General features: G+C 40.2%; 2 protein-coding genes across 3 annotated transcripts in view; one reads left to right on the top strand and one right to left on the bottom strand.

Moving 5' to 3' along the window:
• cracd (capping protein inhibiting regulator of actin dynamics) overlaps positions 1–5177 on the top strand; it is a 40219-nt gene extending 35042 nt beyond the window's left edge. For both annotated transcript variants that reach the window (XM_066719917.1, XM_066719918.1), the window contains exons 8-10: positions 1201–1391; positions 1855–2017; positions 3472–5177. In XM_066719917.1, the coding sequence (XP_066576014.1) occupies positions 1201–1391; positions 1855–2017; positions 3472–3632 (515 nt within the window). In that variant the 3' untranslated portion in view covers positions 3633–5177. The remainder of the gene's footprint in view (positions 1–1200; positions 1392–1854; positions 2018–3471) is intronic.
• Positions 5178–7847: 2670 nt separating this feature from the next.
• Positions 7848–18342, bottom strand: aasdh (aminoadipate-semialdehyde dehydrogenase). Its single transcript, XM_066719919.1, has 14 exons — positions 17684–18342; positions 17246–17366; positions 15467–15792; positions 14747–14939; positions 14037–14278; positions 13212–13318; positions 12960–13132; positions 12416–12614; positions 11831–11949; positions 10921–11692; positions 10635–10798; positions 9802–9927; positions 8764–8895; positions 7848–8455 (listed from the first exon to the last, which is right to left on the bottom strand). The coding sequence occupies exons 1-14, from the start codon at positions 17911–17913 to the stop codon at positions 8075–8077; spliced, it is 3285 nt and encodes a 1094-aa protein (XP_066576016.1). The 5' UTR covers positions 17914–18342; the 3' UTR covers positions 7848–8074.
• Positions 18343–18669: the final 327 nt, after the last annotated feature.

Below are 18669 nucleotides of genomic sequence, written 5' to 3'. Positions count from 1 at the left end.
AAGCTAAAGGCATATAAAGTGCCTCTAGTTTGAAAGTTTGCTAAAGCCATGCAAGTAGTATAATTAATTAGAAAGTAGCAAAGAAATCTGCAAATTCACCCAACCTTCATTGAGTGTCATCACTTAGGCTTGTTCTCACATGGGAGATACAGTAGTGACCTGATAATCAATAGCGTCAGTTCCAGATTGGTCTTAACAATTCCTGGCAGTGGTGCAGCGTGCTGTAGACCGCTTGCAGATTCCCTGGCCAGAGGACCCTGCTCCCCCCCGCACTCTCTTTGAGCAGGGGCATCAGGTGCAACAGCCAACAAGGGTCATCCCACTGTGTCAGGACTTCAGATATGCTGAAAATTATGCTTTTTATCAGAGATAAAAAGGTAATAAATGAGAGGCTGTCTCTTGTCTGGTGGATCCAAAGACTAAACAGCAAAGAGGATGTTCCAGTTTGTGCTCCACCAGTTATATAAACAGGAAACAGGAAGGAGATGAACTCTTGTAAGGGGTTTACTGATCCATCTCATCACACTCCCTCACCCACCTATCCAGAGCTAGTCACTGTAGGCTGAGCACTGACTCTGCTGTTAATTTACATCGACACAGCAGGTATTGGGACAACAGACACAATAACGAAAGACATGTAATGTATAATGTCTATATTGGCTTCTGGAAATTTTGTATTTATATGGATGTTTCATAGATATTCCAATACACAAATCAATATATGCACATGTAGGACAATAGTTACAGAAAACGGGTACTTTTTCATATTAGATCATTATGGAATAGCAAAGATGTAAATGTGGATATTTAGGTGTACGGTCAAAATTACTGGACTAGCCCTACTATCTCTATTTCCATGTGAGCAACTTTTAATGAACAGCAGCAGGCCCAGAGCTCAGATTTTGCCTTGTCTATTTCCATAATACTCATGATTATATTGTTCTACAAGAACATGACAACTTGTACATTACGAAAGGAGCTGTCATTCACATTTTACCACTTATTGTAATAAATGCACATTTCAAAGATTGACTACTGGAAGTTATGAATGATTTATGCCCAGAGGAAGGCCGTGGAATAATAAAATCATGTCCAACTCTGAACTGTGTAGGTCGAAGAAGGAGGCTTATGTATATTATTTAATGTCTAACAAATCACTAAAGACTTCTTATCTCGTTTCTTTTTTTTTTCTTTCTTCAGAAAAGCCAGCACTTCAAAGTAGGCATTCTCTTGATAGCTCCAGGGTATCTGAGAAGGGGGAATCCAGTCAGCCTCTCTGGATCACATTAGCCCTGCAGAAACAGAAAGGCTTCCGAGAACAGCAGATGAGCCGAGAGGAGAGGAAGCAGATGAGAGAAGCCAAGCTGGTTGAAAAACAAGCAAAGGAAAATGTAAGCGTTTCTTGAGTCTGTATCTCATTTGCTTCTGCAGTCAAGTGAAGTAGATCGAGGAACCTGTCAAAAAAAAAAAAAAAAAAGTGTTTTGCTTCCCCTGTGAATTATTTACAGAATCTGCTAACTTGATATCTGTTATGGGAAAATCTCGACAAACCGTCAGATGTCTCTTTTTAGGAACTTAAGCTTCCCCAGATGCTCCTTAAATGTGACATGTCTTTGAATTTATAAAAGTTATGACAAATCAGTCTAGCTTGTGCGACTGGGATGTAACTCCTACTAAAGGGATGGAACTGATTTTTGTGAAGTACTATTTTTAATTAATGTTTGGAGAGCACACACATGTCATGATGTAATATCACACAACCAACAGCAGTGAAATCAAACAAATTAACACAAATAAAAGCATGTGTACCACCCCTGCCACAAGACGAATAACACGGATACTCTTGTGTTACAGACCGGACTCACTAGTCCTTCGGATAACAAAGGAAGCAGCAATAACACAGTGGAGCCCAAACCCCCCGCACAGGAGGAGGAAAAGAAACCAGACTCTCTTCTGTCCAGATTTGAACGAAGGGAACAACTAAAAAAATCCAACACTCTCCCCAATTCTGTTACTGGTATGTCTCTCCTAGACATGTGGCTGCATGTCCTACATTACATGTCCACACCAAAGACTGATCCTCAAATTGGAAGCTGTAGGCATTCAGGGTAATGTAAGTAGATGGATTATGAACTGGTTGATGTCTAGGAAACAGAGGGTGTCGATTAGAGGAGTCGCTTCTAACTGGAGTGAGGTTGTTAGTGGAGATCCACAGGGATCAGTACTAGGGCCTTTGCAGTTTCTAATCTCTGGGATAGTTAGCAAACTTGTCAAATTTGCATATGATACTAAAATAGGTGGCTCAGCAGATACAATCTTGGCAGCACAGGCTATTCAAAGGGACTTGGATAATATTCAGTTGTGGCCGACACCTGGCAGATGAAATTCAATGTGGACAAGTGCAAGGTATTACATGCAGGTAACAAAAATGTCCCCTGTAATTACACTATGGGAGGAATAGAACTAGATGAAGTAACGCATGAGAAAGACCTAGGAGTCTATGTGGACTCATCACTTTCTCCATCCAAACAATGTGGGGAAGCAATAAAAAGGGCAAACACAATGTTAGGGTATATTGTCAAAAGTGTAGAATTGAGAACAAGGGCAGTGATGTTCAGACTGTACAATGCACTGGTTAGAGCTCATCTGGATACTGTGGACAGTTCCGGGCTCCACACTTCAAGAAAGATATCACTGCTCTAGAGGCAGTTCAGAGGAGAGCAACCAGACTCATTCCAGGTCTGAAGGGAATGTCCTACTGAGAGACTGAGGAACTGAACCTTTTCACCCTGGAACAGATGAGACTACGTGGGGACTTGATCCAAGTCTTCAAAATCATGAAAGGCATCGACCACATCAAACCAGAGGAGCTTTTCCAGATCAGCAGGGACACACGCACCTGGGGACACAAATGGAAATTGGGCTTCAAGGCATTCAAGGCAGAAAACAGGAGACATTTCTTTACACAGAGAGTCGTCACAATCTGAACAAACTCCCCAACGATGTGGTAGAAGCTGAAAGTTTGGGAACATTTAAAAATAGACTGGATAGGATCCTTGGATCACTTAGATATTAATGGACACCAAACGAGCATGATGGGTCGAATGGCCTCCTCTCGTTTGTAAACTTTCTAATGTTCTTATGTTCTTATTACATCAAAACCTGAACCTGCCCAGCTACTGCAAATCCCAAACTAGGCATTTTAAATGTAGTTTTAGGTTTGCTAGACGTTGCCTGCTTCTGCCTTCTATCTTTTTCTGTTTGCTGCAGCTTACCAAACATGACAGTAACTATGAAACTGCATGTTCATTTTCTGATGCTCAGCTTCTTTCACTTGCTTTCAGAAGCACATATTTGAAAAGAGAATGCAAACAAATCTTGAGATTAAAATTAGATCTTGATTTGCTCTGAACACAACCTTAAAATGTCACGTTCTGCCCATAATGCTAACTCTGTTTCCTTCTGCTGCAGTTGAGATTTCTGACCCGACGTCTCCAGCTCCAGCAGTTAAGGACGTGGCGAAAAGGTTTCCCACTTCAGATTCACCGCAAGTCTCGACAGAACCTGCCTGGCTGGCCCTGGCCAAGAGGAAAGCCAAGGCCTGGAGCGATTGCCCTCAGATTATCAAGTAACCCAGTCCTACTATCACCACGTGTCACTACTGCTTGTTTACTAAGTTTCTATGTTTTTTATTGTTTAACACATCCTTACTCACCACTGATCACAAGGACTTCAAATTCCACTGTATAGCCCCTAGGCTTCCTTATCCTAACACAGAAAATGTGCAACTCATACCAGACCACCTGTTTACATCAAGTCTAATACTACAAGATGCCTCTTGGGGTATGAGGTCATAAACTTACATATATATTGGTATCAGCTGTCATTTAACAGCCAAATAACACCAACGGAGCCAAATGAATATCGTTTGATGTACTTTAACACACGTCTGTGAATCATTGAAGCATGTCTGAGATGCCTGTCTGAAAAAATGAACAAATTCTATCACTACAAAAACGATGGGTATATCTTTGGCTTTCAGTATTTCTTGTTGGGTCTCAGTTTTTGTTTGCTAATTTCACAATGATACCCTTATTGAGAGAGCAGCAATGTTTTAAGGGCTAGCATGGAAAGTGATAATTAACACACAATCAATTCCACCATTTAAAATCTACTGATTAAATCCACTATAAGCATGTACATGTAAAATGCAGTGGTTCCTGTTTATCAACAAACGATGCTTTTTAAATTATTTCCAAGCTACGTTTTTTAAATTAGATTTTCAAGCTTTTATTTATTTATGTTTTGGTCTCTGAACCTATTGTATATAGGCATATATGAGGACACAGTTTTTAATTTATATTTTTAGTTATTTACATTTAGTTCATGAGAAATAAATAAACACAATTGGTTTATATGCTAATAGTGTTATCCTGTGACTGCTGTTATATAAGCCATTGTTGAGTTTACCATGATGAAAACAATTTGTTTGAAACTTCACGTGTATTTAGCACTACAAATTTTGCACTGAAACACAAAAGTATTACTGTTCTGTGGTTTATGATCTACTTATAAATGCATTATTCTTGCACAGTATTTCATAAGCATCTTTCAAATTATAATCTCTAAAAACAATTCCAATTACTGTTTACCTGCTGTAAACGTCTATTTTTGTGTTAGCCTTCGTGGACTGCTCATGTTTGCAAACTGAAGACCATAACTGATTTATTTTGCTTCTTAATGTATCAACTTATATAACGTATGTATAGAAGTAATTTAATGGTACATTATAGTAGTTGGTGACACTTTAAAATAAGTGGCTATTTGTGGATAAATGTGGAATAAGTCCTGAATTCATGCTTAATTCATAGGCATTGAATATGAATTTGTTTGGAAACCACATACTACATCATGTATTATAACATTGGAATTACGGACACTTATTGTAAAGTGTTACCAAACAGTATGATTTTATTTTTAAATTATCCCAAAGTGCAATTGTTTGTTTGTTTTAACTTTATAACTGTGCAATAGTGTAGTGTAATCAAATGTTATCCGTACCAATGTTTTTAATAACTGCACTTTTTTTTTGTTCCACTTAGACTAACTCCCTATGGAATTCTTTTAAGTGAAGATGTTGTGCATTATGTAGAAAGATTAAATACAATACAATTTCACTTTCTGTGTTTCAGTATTGTGTACTTCAGAACTAGTTCTCTATATTGCTGGTTTGATAAAAGGTGGACCTATAATAATGTAAACAGCAGAAACGTGTTTAAATGAGTAAGCGACACACTGATAATGTTTACAATACAGACGGTATTTACTCAATTTTACTCATTTCACATGATGCATTACTAAATTATAAAATAGGTGGTGTGGCTACAGTAGGATCAAAAACGATTTTGGGTACATACATGACATAACATACAGTGAGGGGAAAAAAGTATTTGATCCCCTGCTGATTTTGTACGTTTGCCCACTGACAAAGAAATAATCAGTCTATAATTTTAATGGTAGGTGTATTTTAACAGTGAGAGACAGAATAACAGCAAAAAAATCCAGAAAAACACATTTCAAAAAAGTTATAAATTGATTTGCATGTTAATGAGGGAAATAAGTATTTGACCCCTTCGACTTAGTACTTGGTGGCAAAACCCTTGTTGGCAATCACAGAGGTCAGACGTTTCTTGTAGTTGGCCACCAGGTTTGCACACATCTCAGGAGGGATTTTGTCCCACTCCTCTTTGCAGATCCTCTCCAAGTCATTAAGGTTTCGAGGCTGACGTTTGGCAACTCGAACCTTCTGCTCCCTCCACAGATTTTCTATGGGATTAAGGTCTGGAGACTGGCTAGGCCACTCCAGGACCTTAATGTACTTCTTCTTGAGCCACTCCTTTGTTGCCTTGGCTGTGTGTTTTGGGTCATTGTCATGCTGGAATACCCATCCACGACCCATTTTCAATGCCCTGGCTGAGGGAAGGAGGTTCTCACCCAAGATTTGACGGTACATGGCCCCGTCCATCGTCCCTTTGATGCAGTGCAGTTGTCCTGTCCCCTTAGCAGAAAAACACCCCCAAAGCATAATGTTTCCACCTCCGTGTTTGACGGTGGGGATGCTGTTCTTGGGGTCATTCCTCCTCCTCCAAACACGGCGAGTTGAGTTGATGCCAAAGAGCTCGATTTTGGTCTCATCTGACCACAACACTTTCACCCAGTTCTCCTCTGAATCATTCAGATGTTCATTGGCAAACTTCAGACGGGCCTGTACATGTGCTTTCTTGAGCAGGGGGGCCTTGCAGGCGCTGCAGGATTTCAGTCCTTCACGGCGTAGTGTGTTACCAATTGTTTTCTTGGTGACTATGGTCCCAGCTGCCTTGAGATCATTAACAAGATCCTCCGTGTAGTTCTGGGCTGATTCCTCACCGTTCTCATGATCATTGAAACTCCACGAGGTGAGATCTTGCATGGAGCCCCAGACCGAGGGAGACTGACAGTTATTTTGTGTTTTTCCATTTGCGAATGATCACACCAACTATTGTCACCTTCTCACCAAGCTGCTTGGCGATGGTCTTGTAGCCCATTCCAGCCTTGTGTAGGTCTACAATCTTGTCCCTGACATCCTTGGACAGCTCTTTGGTCTTGGCCATGGTGGAGAGTTTGGAATCAGATTGATTGATTGCTTCTGTGGACAGGTGTCTTTTATACAGGTAACGAGCTGAGATTAGAAGCTCTCCCTTTAAGAGAGTGCTCCTAATCTCAGCTCGTTACCTGTATAAAAGACACCTGGGAGCCAGAAATCTTGCTGATTGATAGGGGATCAAAAACTTATTTCCCTCATTAACATGCAAATCAATTTATAACTTTTTAGAAATGCGTTTTTCTTGATTTTTTTGTTGTTATTCTGTCTCTCACTGTTAAAATACACCTACCATTAAAATTATAGACTGATCATTTCTTTGTCAGTGGGCAAACGTACAAAATCAGCAGGGGATCAAATACTTTTTTCCCTCACTGTACACCTCTGTTTATGAAATACATATTACCACTATTGTCCGTGATGCAAACACTATTCTGGTCACTTTATATTCAAACATTGTTTTAGTTTTTATTCATTGCTTCCCTCTAACACCTATAATTTAGCGTCAGCTGCAAATGGTATGTAGTAGGACTCAACACTCCACCGCTCTCTACCCCAGTGTGACAGTGACACTCAAATAAGATGCTTCTGCGTGAAATTCCCTCCCTGCCGTGGACTAGCAATCCAAATGGTCTTGGTCACGCGTCACTATTCCCAGGACCAGTCCATCAACATTATTGGCCTGTCTGGTCTGGCTTCCACACTGCTGTGTAAAAGGATCTATATTTAGTACTTTAACACATGATTTATAGTGTCCAATGTTTTTTTGTTGCTGATGGCTAACGTAGGCTATCCACTGTGAGCAGCAAGCCACAAATGCCAGATTTGGACTTGTCAATTATTATTATTTTGCCTAGTCAGGTGGCACAATACTACAGATATCCAGGGGTGTCTGTTATGGTGTTAGTTTGACACAGTAGAATCCCGGCAATCACCTTCACCGTCATTATGTACAGAGATGTGATCATCCATTTCGTCCAGAGACTTTATGCTGGTGCAGTCAGCCCTATCTTCTTATTGGTTGAAGACAAAATCTGAGAGTGAGAATCATCACTGCTTATCCTGAAGTGCCAAGCAACCAGCAGAGGTCAATCCACTGCAATCCAGACCTCTGCAGGATCAATTCCAGGTTAATTCTCTCAAATAATCTAGTGTACAACCGATACACTGTTTACCTGACTTTAAAACAAAGGAATAGTAAACAATATAAGGCAATGTGTGCTTTTATAGGCAGTTACCAGCATTACATAAAAAAGTCAGTCTGTTTAAAACACCCTTTTCAATCTGTTTGTGCTGATTTTTCAGTCTTCCAAATCCTGATCACATTTTGAAGCTTGTATTTGATATGCCTCGTAAAGAAAGCACATTTAATCATGTTGAAATTACGTTTATTAGGTGCAAAGTGCAAAACTAACGTATTTCCAGTGAGGCAGTTTAAAGGTCTAGACAATAGACAAAATCATTCCTACAGCCCACACACAAGCTCCTTTCCCACACAACCGGGGAAGAGAAAACTTCTCCTGGTAGAGAGTATGAAGTCTTTAATGTCCCGCTCTCTACATCAATAATCCACACCGTGCCATCTGTGGAAGCCACAGCCACCAGTGCCTGGCCACCCCAGTCAGGACCACCAAAACTGAACGGGCTGGAGAAAACCTTCCCACTGGTTTCAAACCTCCAAAGCAGGCTGCCTCTGCTACTCAGGCAGTAGACAGAGTTGTCATGGGATCCACAAACCAGTTTCTGATCAGCTGGGCAGCCCGTCGTAATGCATGGAGATGAGAAGACGGGGCCACTGGTGGGAAACTGCCAAAGCTGCGATTTAAGAAATATGCAAAGTCACGTTATTAATTTTTACTCCCGCCCCCACCCCGAAAGTTTTAAAGTAATACTTATGTATGCAAAAATATAATGGATTAGATAGAAATGCAAAAATGGATCTGAGATTATGCTTTACACCTCTGCACAGGGCTGGAAATGAGAAAAGTACCTTGAAGAATATATTCACTGAAAAAGCTATACTGGGGAATTTACTAACAATTGTGCTTTTTCCTAATAATGCAGTCTTCCAATGAAGCAGCGCACTAACAGCAGTGTGTCTGTGATCAGGGACAGGGACAGACCTTTTCTCCGGCGTGGCTAAAGCAGTGTATGTTTCCATCGACAGAGCCGACGCAGACAGACTCGTGGGAGCAGCGCGGAGAAGAAAAGAAAGGCTTGTCACTGGAGTGTTTCCAGACAGTGTCTCCATTGTCCTGCAATAAGGAAAGCTGTTAACTGAAGCAGAATATTAACAATTTATGACAGTGTATCTTTATACTTAAACTGATGGATTTGAAATGTGCTATATATCCCACTTACAGGCCATCTGCAGCAGAGATCCAGAGAATACATGAAATACACTGAAAATGAAGACTTTTTTTTCTTCTGATGAAACAAATACATTTAAATCTATATAATATATGGATTGATCAATTTAAAATACAAGCTTATATAGATATATACACAACACTTGTATATACACTATTTTTTAATCTTCATTCTTCTATCTTTAAAGTACATTTTACTTTTAATATGTAACGATGCAAAATGATTTCACTATAAAATTAGATTCCCACAGACCTTTTTGTACATTTTATGCTTTTTAAAAGTTTTGTCAAGGGCGTTAAAATGAGATGAGGTAGCAGAAAGTTAATTACTGTGGTCTGTTTAACAATTAAGTAGGGAAGAGTTCAAAGTAATATGTAATGTGAGTCTAATTTTCATTCCAGCCTTTACAGTGGAACAATGATTCTATAAATGACAATTTTAGATGCATAATACAATCATTTATCTGGAAATAATTACAAATCACATGTCAGATTAATAGACCCCTAGGAATTCAGATTTGTTCGTTTTGGAAACAATTTCAGCAATTACTAAAAACGGCTCTCTTCCCCCTCCAGTGATGGACACTTTTCAAAGGCTTAGCTGAAGTTAAACACTGCTGCTTAAAGCGGTTTACATTATAACAAGTGCTGACCTAGAATGCCACAATACAACATTAATCCATTTAATGTTTGTTATCAATCAATTGTGAGTAATAGCAGCATATATTAGACTAAACATGATCCACACATACACAGAAACAGCAGCATTAGCAGGGCACATGTTCCACCTACTGGATTTATTGCAAGAAACTGGGATCCCAGTGTCGCTACATACAGCCGCCTGGGAGAATCCTGTAAACAAGGGGAAGAGAAAACGCCGCCTCCGCCACAGTGTCTCTTCCAAACACACTGCTTGGCCTGTATAAGATAAACAAATTAAAATGTCCAAATGTTTAACATAATACAGTAAATGAGAGACTTCTAAATGTATATTAATGTATTGTAAGTTGATATGTTTTGGTGAAAGAGTCTTTGGGGAACAAAATAAAAAGAACTTTGAACTTAAATTATATTTTTCTCCAGGGCCACAGAAATTCACAATTTACACTGCAGTGTGCTTCACAATTATACAATCAGCCTTATACAGAGAGACAAGCATATCACAATTGATAAATCCATAGTCACGAGTAAATTAACAATGGTTAATTACACAAATTACACAAAAAAAGGAGCTTGCTATATGTTATTATGATAGCGTGTATGTCATTGGTCGTGCTTTAAGTAGAGTGAACTGTGATTGAGGTTCATCCTGCTCCACAATTCAGTTTTAAACTCCCTTAAGTAAAACAATGGCTGTAAAACATAACTAATAAACAGATAAATTGTGGGTACGTTACAAAGTTGGTGGCAACACTACCAACTTTTATACAATATAACCAATAAAGTCACAATATAGCCAATGTTTTAAAACAATTCTCTCACTTCAGAATCACCCCATCAACTATCACCCTGGATGTGATGTCAAGCGTAAGTATATTCAAACCATATGCAGCAGACTTGGACACTGTTCACTTTGTTTACACACACACACACAAGTTCATGCCACACAAGGAGCCCATTGTTACCTCTGTATTTAAAGCGTAGATGTGACCATCATGTGATCCTGCGAACACCAGCCCGGTCAGGAGGTCCACACAGGGACTGCTTTTCACCGAGTCCTCAGTACTGAACATCCAGTAGCTCTCTCCTGAATCCGCTCTTAGAAAATAAACCACGCCATCATAACAACCTGCCAGCCACAAAACATCTTATTAACAGAAACCTAATGAGGGTACATTTTATAGAGGAATACCTACATGTGTATGCTTCGCTCACAATATCAACACATCTTTCACAGTAATGCATACTAACCTACAACAACAAATTTGCCACATTTGGTCACAGCTGCTGAAGCCTCGATTCTGCCTCCCAGCACCCGCTCCCACCGCAGCTCACCCGAGCCCGTGTCAATGGCCTGCATCCTGTGGGAGTGAGAGCCGATGTAAACTGTGGCCGGTGTCTCTCCGTCTCCAGGCAGCAGCAGGACTGGAGATGCATCCACACACTTCCCAGTGTCCGACTTCCACCTCACCTTCGGTTTTAAGGACGCGTCCTCTCTCTGAGAGACGGGCTTCTCAGCAGGCTGGGCTTCCACCCTCTTTGTCCCATTTCGTCCTTCTTTGCTGTGACCTGCAGTTAAATCATGTCTGGCCTCGGCTTTCTTCAAGGTGTTAATGTTTCCACTAGTTCCTTCACAGGCGGGGTTGTGTAGTACAGCACCCACTATTAACCTCTCACCACCTTTTCTCACCACCGTGAAGCTTAAAAAATTGATTTGAATCTGAGTTTCCTCCTTTTTCGGAACCTTTGTATACGTGGGTAAAGAGGTCTCAATCAGTTGTCTTTTCACATTTGTTTTTTGGACAGTTTCTTCATCTTTTTCAGGGAACAGCAATCTGGCAGTGTGGTTATAGAGATCAGAAAAGGAGCCGCTCAGGATCACCTCCAGTAGTCCAGGAGTGCTCCTTCCCACAGCGATCTCAATTTCCTCTGAAAGCCTGAGAGATTTGAGTGAGTCTCCCCCACAAAACAAAAAGACAGATTCTGAAGGAACCACAGCATCTTCTGGCAGACTAAGAACATCCTAAGACAGGAGGAAAACACTATTGGTGTTTAGACTTAATATACATGCTTTAACCCAAAATAATGGGTTGTTTAAGAACTACAATCTACATATCCAGTTTTTAAGAAGTACGAGAGGTCATAATTAAGTACTGGTTACCTTCCACAGTGTTTGCAAGCGTTCCCACAAGTCCTTTCTTCCATTCAGACCTGCCTGTGACATTTTAGCTGCTCTTTGCCCTTCATAAAACTTCAACAACTCTTCCATGTTTACTTTTCCTGAAGATCGAGAAGTGAATCCCCAATACAGACAAGATAAAAATCAACATTAGTTCCAAGCAGTGTCATAATTATTCATTCAACCCTGAGATTAGGAAGGGTATAATAGTGGAAACACTCTTTCCACCTAAAACTAATGGAATATGACAATTTAAAACCTATAAAATACTATATCTATAAAACTATATGAACAATATAATTTTCTCTTCTTTAGTACAAAATACAAATGCTATATAAACTAGTTTGAGACCTAAAGGGGCAATCATCATGAAATATTATTTTAATTCTTATTTCAAAGCTCTTCAAATGAACAGACCTAAAGCTTCGAATATTGCCAGTATCAGTATATATACATACAAATGTCTGCATTTACATTTGGCAACACATACACTAAAATACAATTGCAATGTAATCTGTTTAAGGACACACAGATGTATACACACAGGTATAATGATATCTTCCTGACCGTGGGATGTGAGGGGTAGGGCTTCAACCCATACCAGTGTGTCTGGGATGCCGTGGACAGGCATGCGTTTGGAGAGGCTGTGAAGAATGACCTTGTCGATGTCTGGACTTTGAGAAGCAGCCACCACAAAAACCAGGAGCCTGTGCTCTTTATAGTGAGACACTGCACAAGCCTCGACCTGGCTCAGACTCTCCACGGCCTGACATTGAAGGAGAAAGATTAATTTGGTTACTTATCTTTCAAATACCGGTGGTCAAATAAAAACCTAGCAGAGACAAATATGTTTTATACAGACTTTAGAGAACCTAGTTTTGTTCATTTATGCATACATTTTTAAGACAAGAAAAACAAAATATATCCAGTGATTTATTTTTTTAATATAAAGTCAGTCTTTTCAAATGGCTATTTCTCTTAGTGATAAAGGAAACAAACTTTTTAAACCTCAGTTTTTGCAGCTGCTGTATAGTTAACAGCAATGTTGACTTGAACAGGAATAATGCAGGTGAACAGATTTGTATTTCATTGATCTATACAGGTGTCCTACCAACTGCAGTGTTTCCAGATTGAGCAGTTTGCCGTGCCGTTTGATGACGCGGTCCTTGCGGCCCATGTAGTACATGTGGGATTCTCGCAGTTCAGCCCAATCGCCCGTGTCACGCATCAGGCCTGGTGCCAAGACTGTTTCGTCACCAAGAAAACACACTCTCTCCGTCCCTCCTGCACCAACCAAGAGGAATTAGCACAGAAATGGGATGCATTATGACATATAGATGTGATAAAACAGACCTTTTCTTACCTATAAATACCTGTCCTTCCCCTTGAGTGATCACAGAACCATTTTGGTCTCTTACTTCTACAGTGGTTTCAAGCAATGGCATTCCCAAGGGTACAGAATTACACACACTTTAAAAAAACAGACAGAAAGATAGAGAACTGAAGGATCAGGTGTGCCATAAAATCTGTACAGCATGACCTGTCCATCACTACCAACTTCCATACAGGCCTCTCAAAGCACAAAAAGGCTGACAATTGGTTTCCACTTGCCAGGCGTAACATATTTAAATCCAGACATAAACGTACTTTCAAAAAAGATCTGGACTTGAAAACATCAAGCATGTCAGTATGACCCAATCCGGTTCACTGCCAGTGAGTATGTAAACACACGACTATTTAAAAGAGTATGGAACAAACTTTATATATCCATTGCACACACAAAGAAAATGTGATATTTAAACCATTGATAGATGAGCTGCAACAAAACCAAACAAAAACCAAACAAACAAGAGATCGAGGCCAAGCCTGGGCTATTGCACATAAATCACAGCTGCTGCACGGCATGGACAAGCTGGCACATCAAAGGGGCAACGTGGCCAGGGTTGGGCACTGCTTTAAGTACTCTGTTCTTTCTCAATTCACTCTGAAAACAAACTCATGTACAAAACATTTTTTAACCGTTCACAATAGCAATATGCATATTGTGAAATTTCAAGTTCCCTTAAAATGTACTCCACTCTGATTTGTGTGATCTCCCATTCGCCACAATGAGTAAAACTTTGCATCTTGTTTAACACAGAAAAAAAAGTGTTGGAATGACAGACATGGAATCAACAGTGGTACTTACACAGAGTTACCGCTGATAGCTTCTTCTGGTATCTTGTAACATGTTGCCCAGCAAGACACTTCAGTAATACCATAGAGATTAAAAAATTGGGTTTGGTTCCCGTCTTCCCTCCAGCTCCTGAGAAGAGCAAGGGACGGGAAAGCTTCCCCACCAAGCGCTAAAACACGCAATGGGGTGGCAGCTGACAGCACTGTTGAGTGGAGCAAACTGCTGCCAAATCGTTTGAGCAGGGTTGGTGTGGCCTAGACCGACAACAAGCAGGGAGAATCATTCCATTAGCACTGCAGGTCCACAGAGGGCCTTCATATCCACACATCACGAACCCTGCATCAAATATCTACTGCCTCACATCATAGGAATTTTGAAAACATTTGTAGAGCAAGCATATTGGAAAAAAACGTGACACATTCCTCCGAGCATCAGGCCCAATCCTTTTGATCATCTAACACTAAAGAAAAGGTTGTTTACATTTAGTCTAGGCTTAAGAAAAATATACCTGAAATAACGCATACATTGTTTTACAATATCCAGCTCTTGGATATTTATAAACTGTTCCTGTACTTCTATAAGTGTTTAAAACTCTGTTAAGTCACCACAGGGATAAAGTCCAGCTGGCAAGTGCATGCAATACAATCAAATTGATTAAAATCTGTTGCATAGGCCAATTAACTTTATCTAAATCTAAACAGCCTCATACAAGAACTACTTACCTGCATGATTGACACTCTGTGGTGTTTGAAGAGAACTTCAGCTAGTTTATTTGGCACCATTTTAACAACTGTCGGTACAAGCAACAGAGAGGCTCCAGACGACAAGGCAACAAACAGCTCGACCACGGAGGGGTCAAAGGTCAAAGGGGAAGCCATGAATACAACGTCTTGTGGCGTTACCTGAAAAAGAGACCTGGAGAGGAAAACTTCACAGTGGTTTCCCAAACATTACAGCAATATTTTTACAGAAACCAAGACAGTTTTCTTAGTATGTGTAATATGACACATTAAACCCCTCTGCCTTGGCACGGGTTAATGTTGAAAAAAGCACACGTCACCTCCAGTTAGACATTTTATTTTAATCTTTCATGTCTTCTACAGCTATGCAGCAGTACGATGCCAGGAAAACTGAATGGAATTTTAAGCTTTAAATGTCTTCAAAGGAATGAATGATACATAGAACTTGTTTTACAGACCAAGGGCGTGCAACCTTGGCACTACCATTTCATTTCAATGCAGAGCGTCTATCCTGCCTGTCCTTAATTCACATAATTGTCAATTAATTACTGCCCTGAAACTACTGCTGAAGTCTGCTTAATACAAACAAAAGCTGGAACAATGACTTGCAGGAGAACTGCAAGCCAATGCCGCCTGTCTTTAGACACACTCTCAGAGAAAACAAATCCATATGCTTATGAAACAAAAGATAGCAGACCTTACCTGAGGTGCACAATATTTGGCACTATACACTTGTGAGGCACTCGGACTATTTTGGGAAGTCCTGTTGTTCCCGAAGTGTGCAGAACATAGGCGAGACACCCAGGGCCTCTACCGCCCATTTCCTGAGTAAATGTCCGACATTGAACTGCTTCATCCACTGCTTGTTCTTTCTCTCGTCCTTTGTCGCTGACCTTTTGATTCAGTGCTTTTCCCGTTTGTGGATTGTTTGCTATTTTCCTTTTTATCTTCACCAGTGTCAAGTTCTGGTTTGGCAACACTTCACTGGCTTCAAAGTGCATATAAGCAGAAAACGAATCCCGGAAGCTCTAGGAGAAAGTAGCAGAAGGTTCAGTATGACTGCCTTTGATTTATCTTCAGGCAAGTTCTCAAATAAACAACTGCCCTTATTACTGGTGTTTTAAAGAGTCCTGGTAAAGCTATACAAATCAATGAAAGATTTTTGAGGATGGACAAAATGTATATACAATTTTGTACAAACATAAGTAGCAATTTAACCTAGCTGTCTTCTTTGATTAAAACAGTTTGCACATTATTTTGACATAAGTGCAGTTGTGATTCTCACTGACAAAGCCACCCTCTATATCCTGCACAAACCATATCCTTTAATGTTATTTGACTTACACATAAGTGCAAGCCTAATACAGAGTAACATCTGCTGAGATGTGAAACAAATTATCAACAAGTATGGATATACAGTCAAATACGCAGTCGTAGAAAAGGCTTAGTATCCATGAAGTTAATAAACCAAATGAGGGATTATAATTCAGACTACTGCATCCTTGATCTGTTATCAAATGATCTCTTACAGTAGAAGGCCTCCAAGCCACATAAATCAGTGCAATTCCCCAATCTGATGATATATCTGGATGACACACAGCGGGATTTTATTGCACAACAGCAGTTAAAAGCCTGGCCTTCAGTCCAGCAGAGAAAAGGAAAGAAACCGATATAGACATCTTCATCGGATAGTTATTCAAAGTGGTAAAGAATGAATTATGTATGAATATGTTAGGACTGTAACCACAACAATCAGCTTCAGTTTCAGCTGTTTTGAAAAATCTTCAAACAGCAACATGATACAAAGTACAAGCCTTAGAAACTTGTCTCACACAATAATCTGCAGTAGAAGGCACGTTATCCATTACAAAAGTTACATGTATGAATTTAAGGCTAAGACTGCCACCTGCAGGCCTGTCAAATGAATTTCCTGAACTCAGATGTACAGCTGCTCTCAAAAGTATTCAACCCCCCTTGGACTTTCCCACTTTGCATTGTGTTACAACATGAAATCAGAACGGATTTAATCAGGAGGTTTTGCCACTGATCAACACAGAACATGTCCATAATGTCAAAGTGAAAAATATAATCTGCAGATTGTTTTTAAACTCCAGTAGAAAATCATTGAAAGCATAAGTAATCACCCCCTTTGCTATGACACACCTGACTGAGCTGTGGTGAAACCAACTGTCTTTAGAAGTCACGTAATAAGTTATATGGAGTCCACCTCTGTGCAATTAAGGTGTGTCACATGATTGCAGGTTAAATACACCTGTCTCTGGGAGGTCTCTACTGTGTCTTGTAAGGTTGTCTGTGGTCCCACTTTTACATTATTTAATAAATGTTTTTTTCTCTCTCTCTCTCTCTATCATTTTCTAAGGAAGAAACACTGTTTCTACACTGACTGAATGACAAGATGTTTCTGGAGCCAGGATATTTGTAAAGATAAAGGAGCTGAAAAAGTATGGGGCAAAGACGTACCTGTACCAGACTGCTCTGAGTGAGGACATACTCTAGATTGCACTGCTGCATAACTCCGGCGGACAGATGTGCTGGAGCATCAGGGTCAATGGGGACATAGGCGCCAGGAATCTGGAGAATACTATTGGCACAGGAAAGTGTAAGCAGGCCTAATGTGGACATAATAATAATAATACACCTGAAGCAATTGTTATATTATATGATAGTCTGATTGTTTGACTTCCTTCCTTTGCATTCCACATTACACTACACTAATACAGCAGTATAATGTCCAACAATAAATTAGGATTTTAAAACATGTTCTATCTAGGCCTAAATGTGAAGTACATTTTCTAAAAACAGTCAGTATTGATTCTTATATTGACAGCTAACTGTGAGTCGATTTCCTATTTTAGGTCTCTAGCACAACAACAACAATCATAAAAATAATAATATTACCCCAAAATCCAGCTGGCAAGATTTAACTCTGTGTGAGTGTATAACCCAATAGCGACGTTATCCTGCAAGGGGCAGCGCATGTGCAGTAGGCTGGTGAGCTGCTTGGCAAGAGACAGCAGCTCTCGGTAGCTCTGAGACGCGCCGCCGCCGCCGCCGTCAAATCGCACCGCCGGCCTGTCGGGGTGGAGGGCGGCCGCTGCCTGCAGCAGCCCCTGCAGAGCCGTCTCCATCCTAAAACACACATCCGTTCCCTTCTACTGCTTGTAGTGAGTCACAATAGTATTTTGCATGCTAATAATGTATAATACGGAGCATGTTTGATGTAATTAATCCGACATCGCTTAAACAGCGCGATATAATACACTCAAGCTGCGATTCTATAAACCGTAATTGGCCGTAACTGAGGATGCCGTACAGTGAGTGATCAAACACATGAACACACAAACACACGACGCACGTTGTCATCAACAGGCGCCTCTAATGGCCGGATACAGTGACATGAAACGCCTGTGGGTTTCGCGTTGAATCCCTGTCGGAAACGCATTAGCAACACAGCAAGTAAAAAACATTTTGACTGTTGCAGGAAACAGAGAGAGATAACGATGTTACTGCTGCCATGAGCGCAACTGTAAACCCCGCCTGTGTAGCAGGGCACTTCCGCCAAGCGGTGCATTGTGGGATTGAAGGAGGTCATATATATATATATAATTCAATGTTTTAACATAGCCTTATTATTTCAAGGAGCTATGTTACCACATTATTAATTCATCCTGAGGTCACTGTACATAGTGCAGACACATTATGATAAATCAATATTGTTTCCAGTTTAATTTTCTCTTCCCTTTTCCCCTTAAAGAGGAACTCATCTTAAACCACAGATACACAGCTATTAAGCATCAGATTAGCAGCTATAAGGGCCAGTTTCAATCTCTGAGAGGCATCTCTGTGCTGACTTCACTGACATTGATACAGACAGAGACACAGAC

Source organism: Amia ocellicauda, chromosome 13, assembly GCF_036373705.1.
Source record: "Amia ocellicauda isolate fAmiCal2 chromosome 13, fAmiCal2.hap1, whole genome shotgun sequence".
Taxonomy (NCBI): domain Eukaryota; kingdom Metazoa; phylum Chordata; class Actinopteri; order Amiiformes; family Amiidae; genus Amia; species Amia ocellicauda.
This window is presented reverse-complemented; position numbering and strand designations above follow the sequence as displayed.

Coding starts and splice junctions, on each gene's coding strand:
- aasdh (XM_066719919.1), bottom strand. CDS start 17,913: ATGGAGACGGCTCTGCAGGGGCTGCTGCAGGCAGCGGCCGCCCTCCAC. Junction 13,133..13,211: donor GGAAGGACAGGTATTTATAG/GTAAGAAAAGGT, acceptor TGGTTGGTGCAG/GAGGGACGGAGAGAGTGTGT. Junction 11,950..12,415: donor CCTACCCCTCACATCCCACG/GTCAGGAAGATA, acceptor CTCGATCTTCAG/GAAAAGTAAACATGGAAGAG.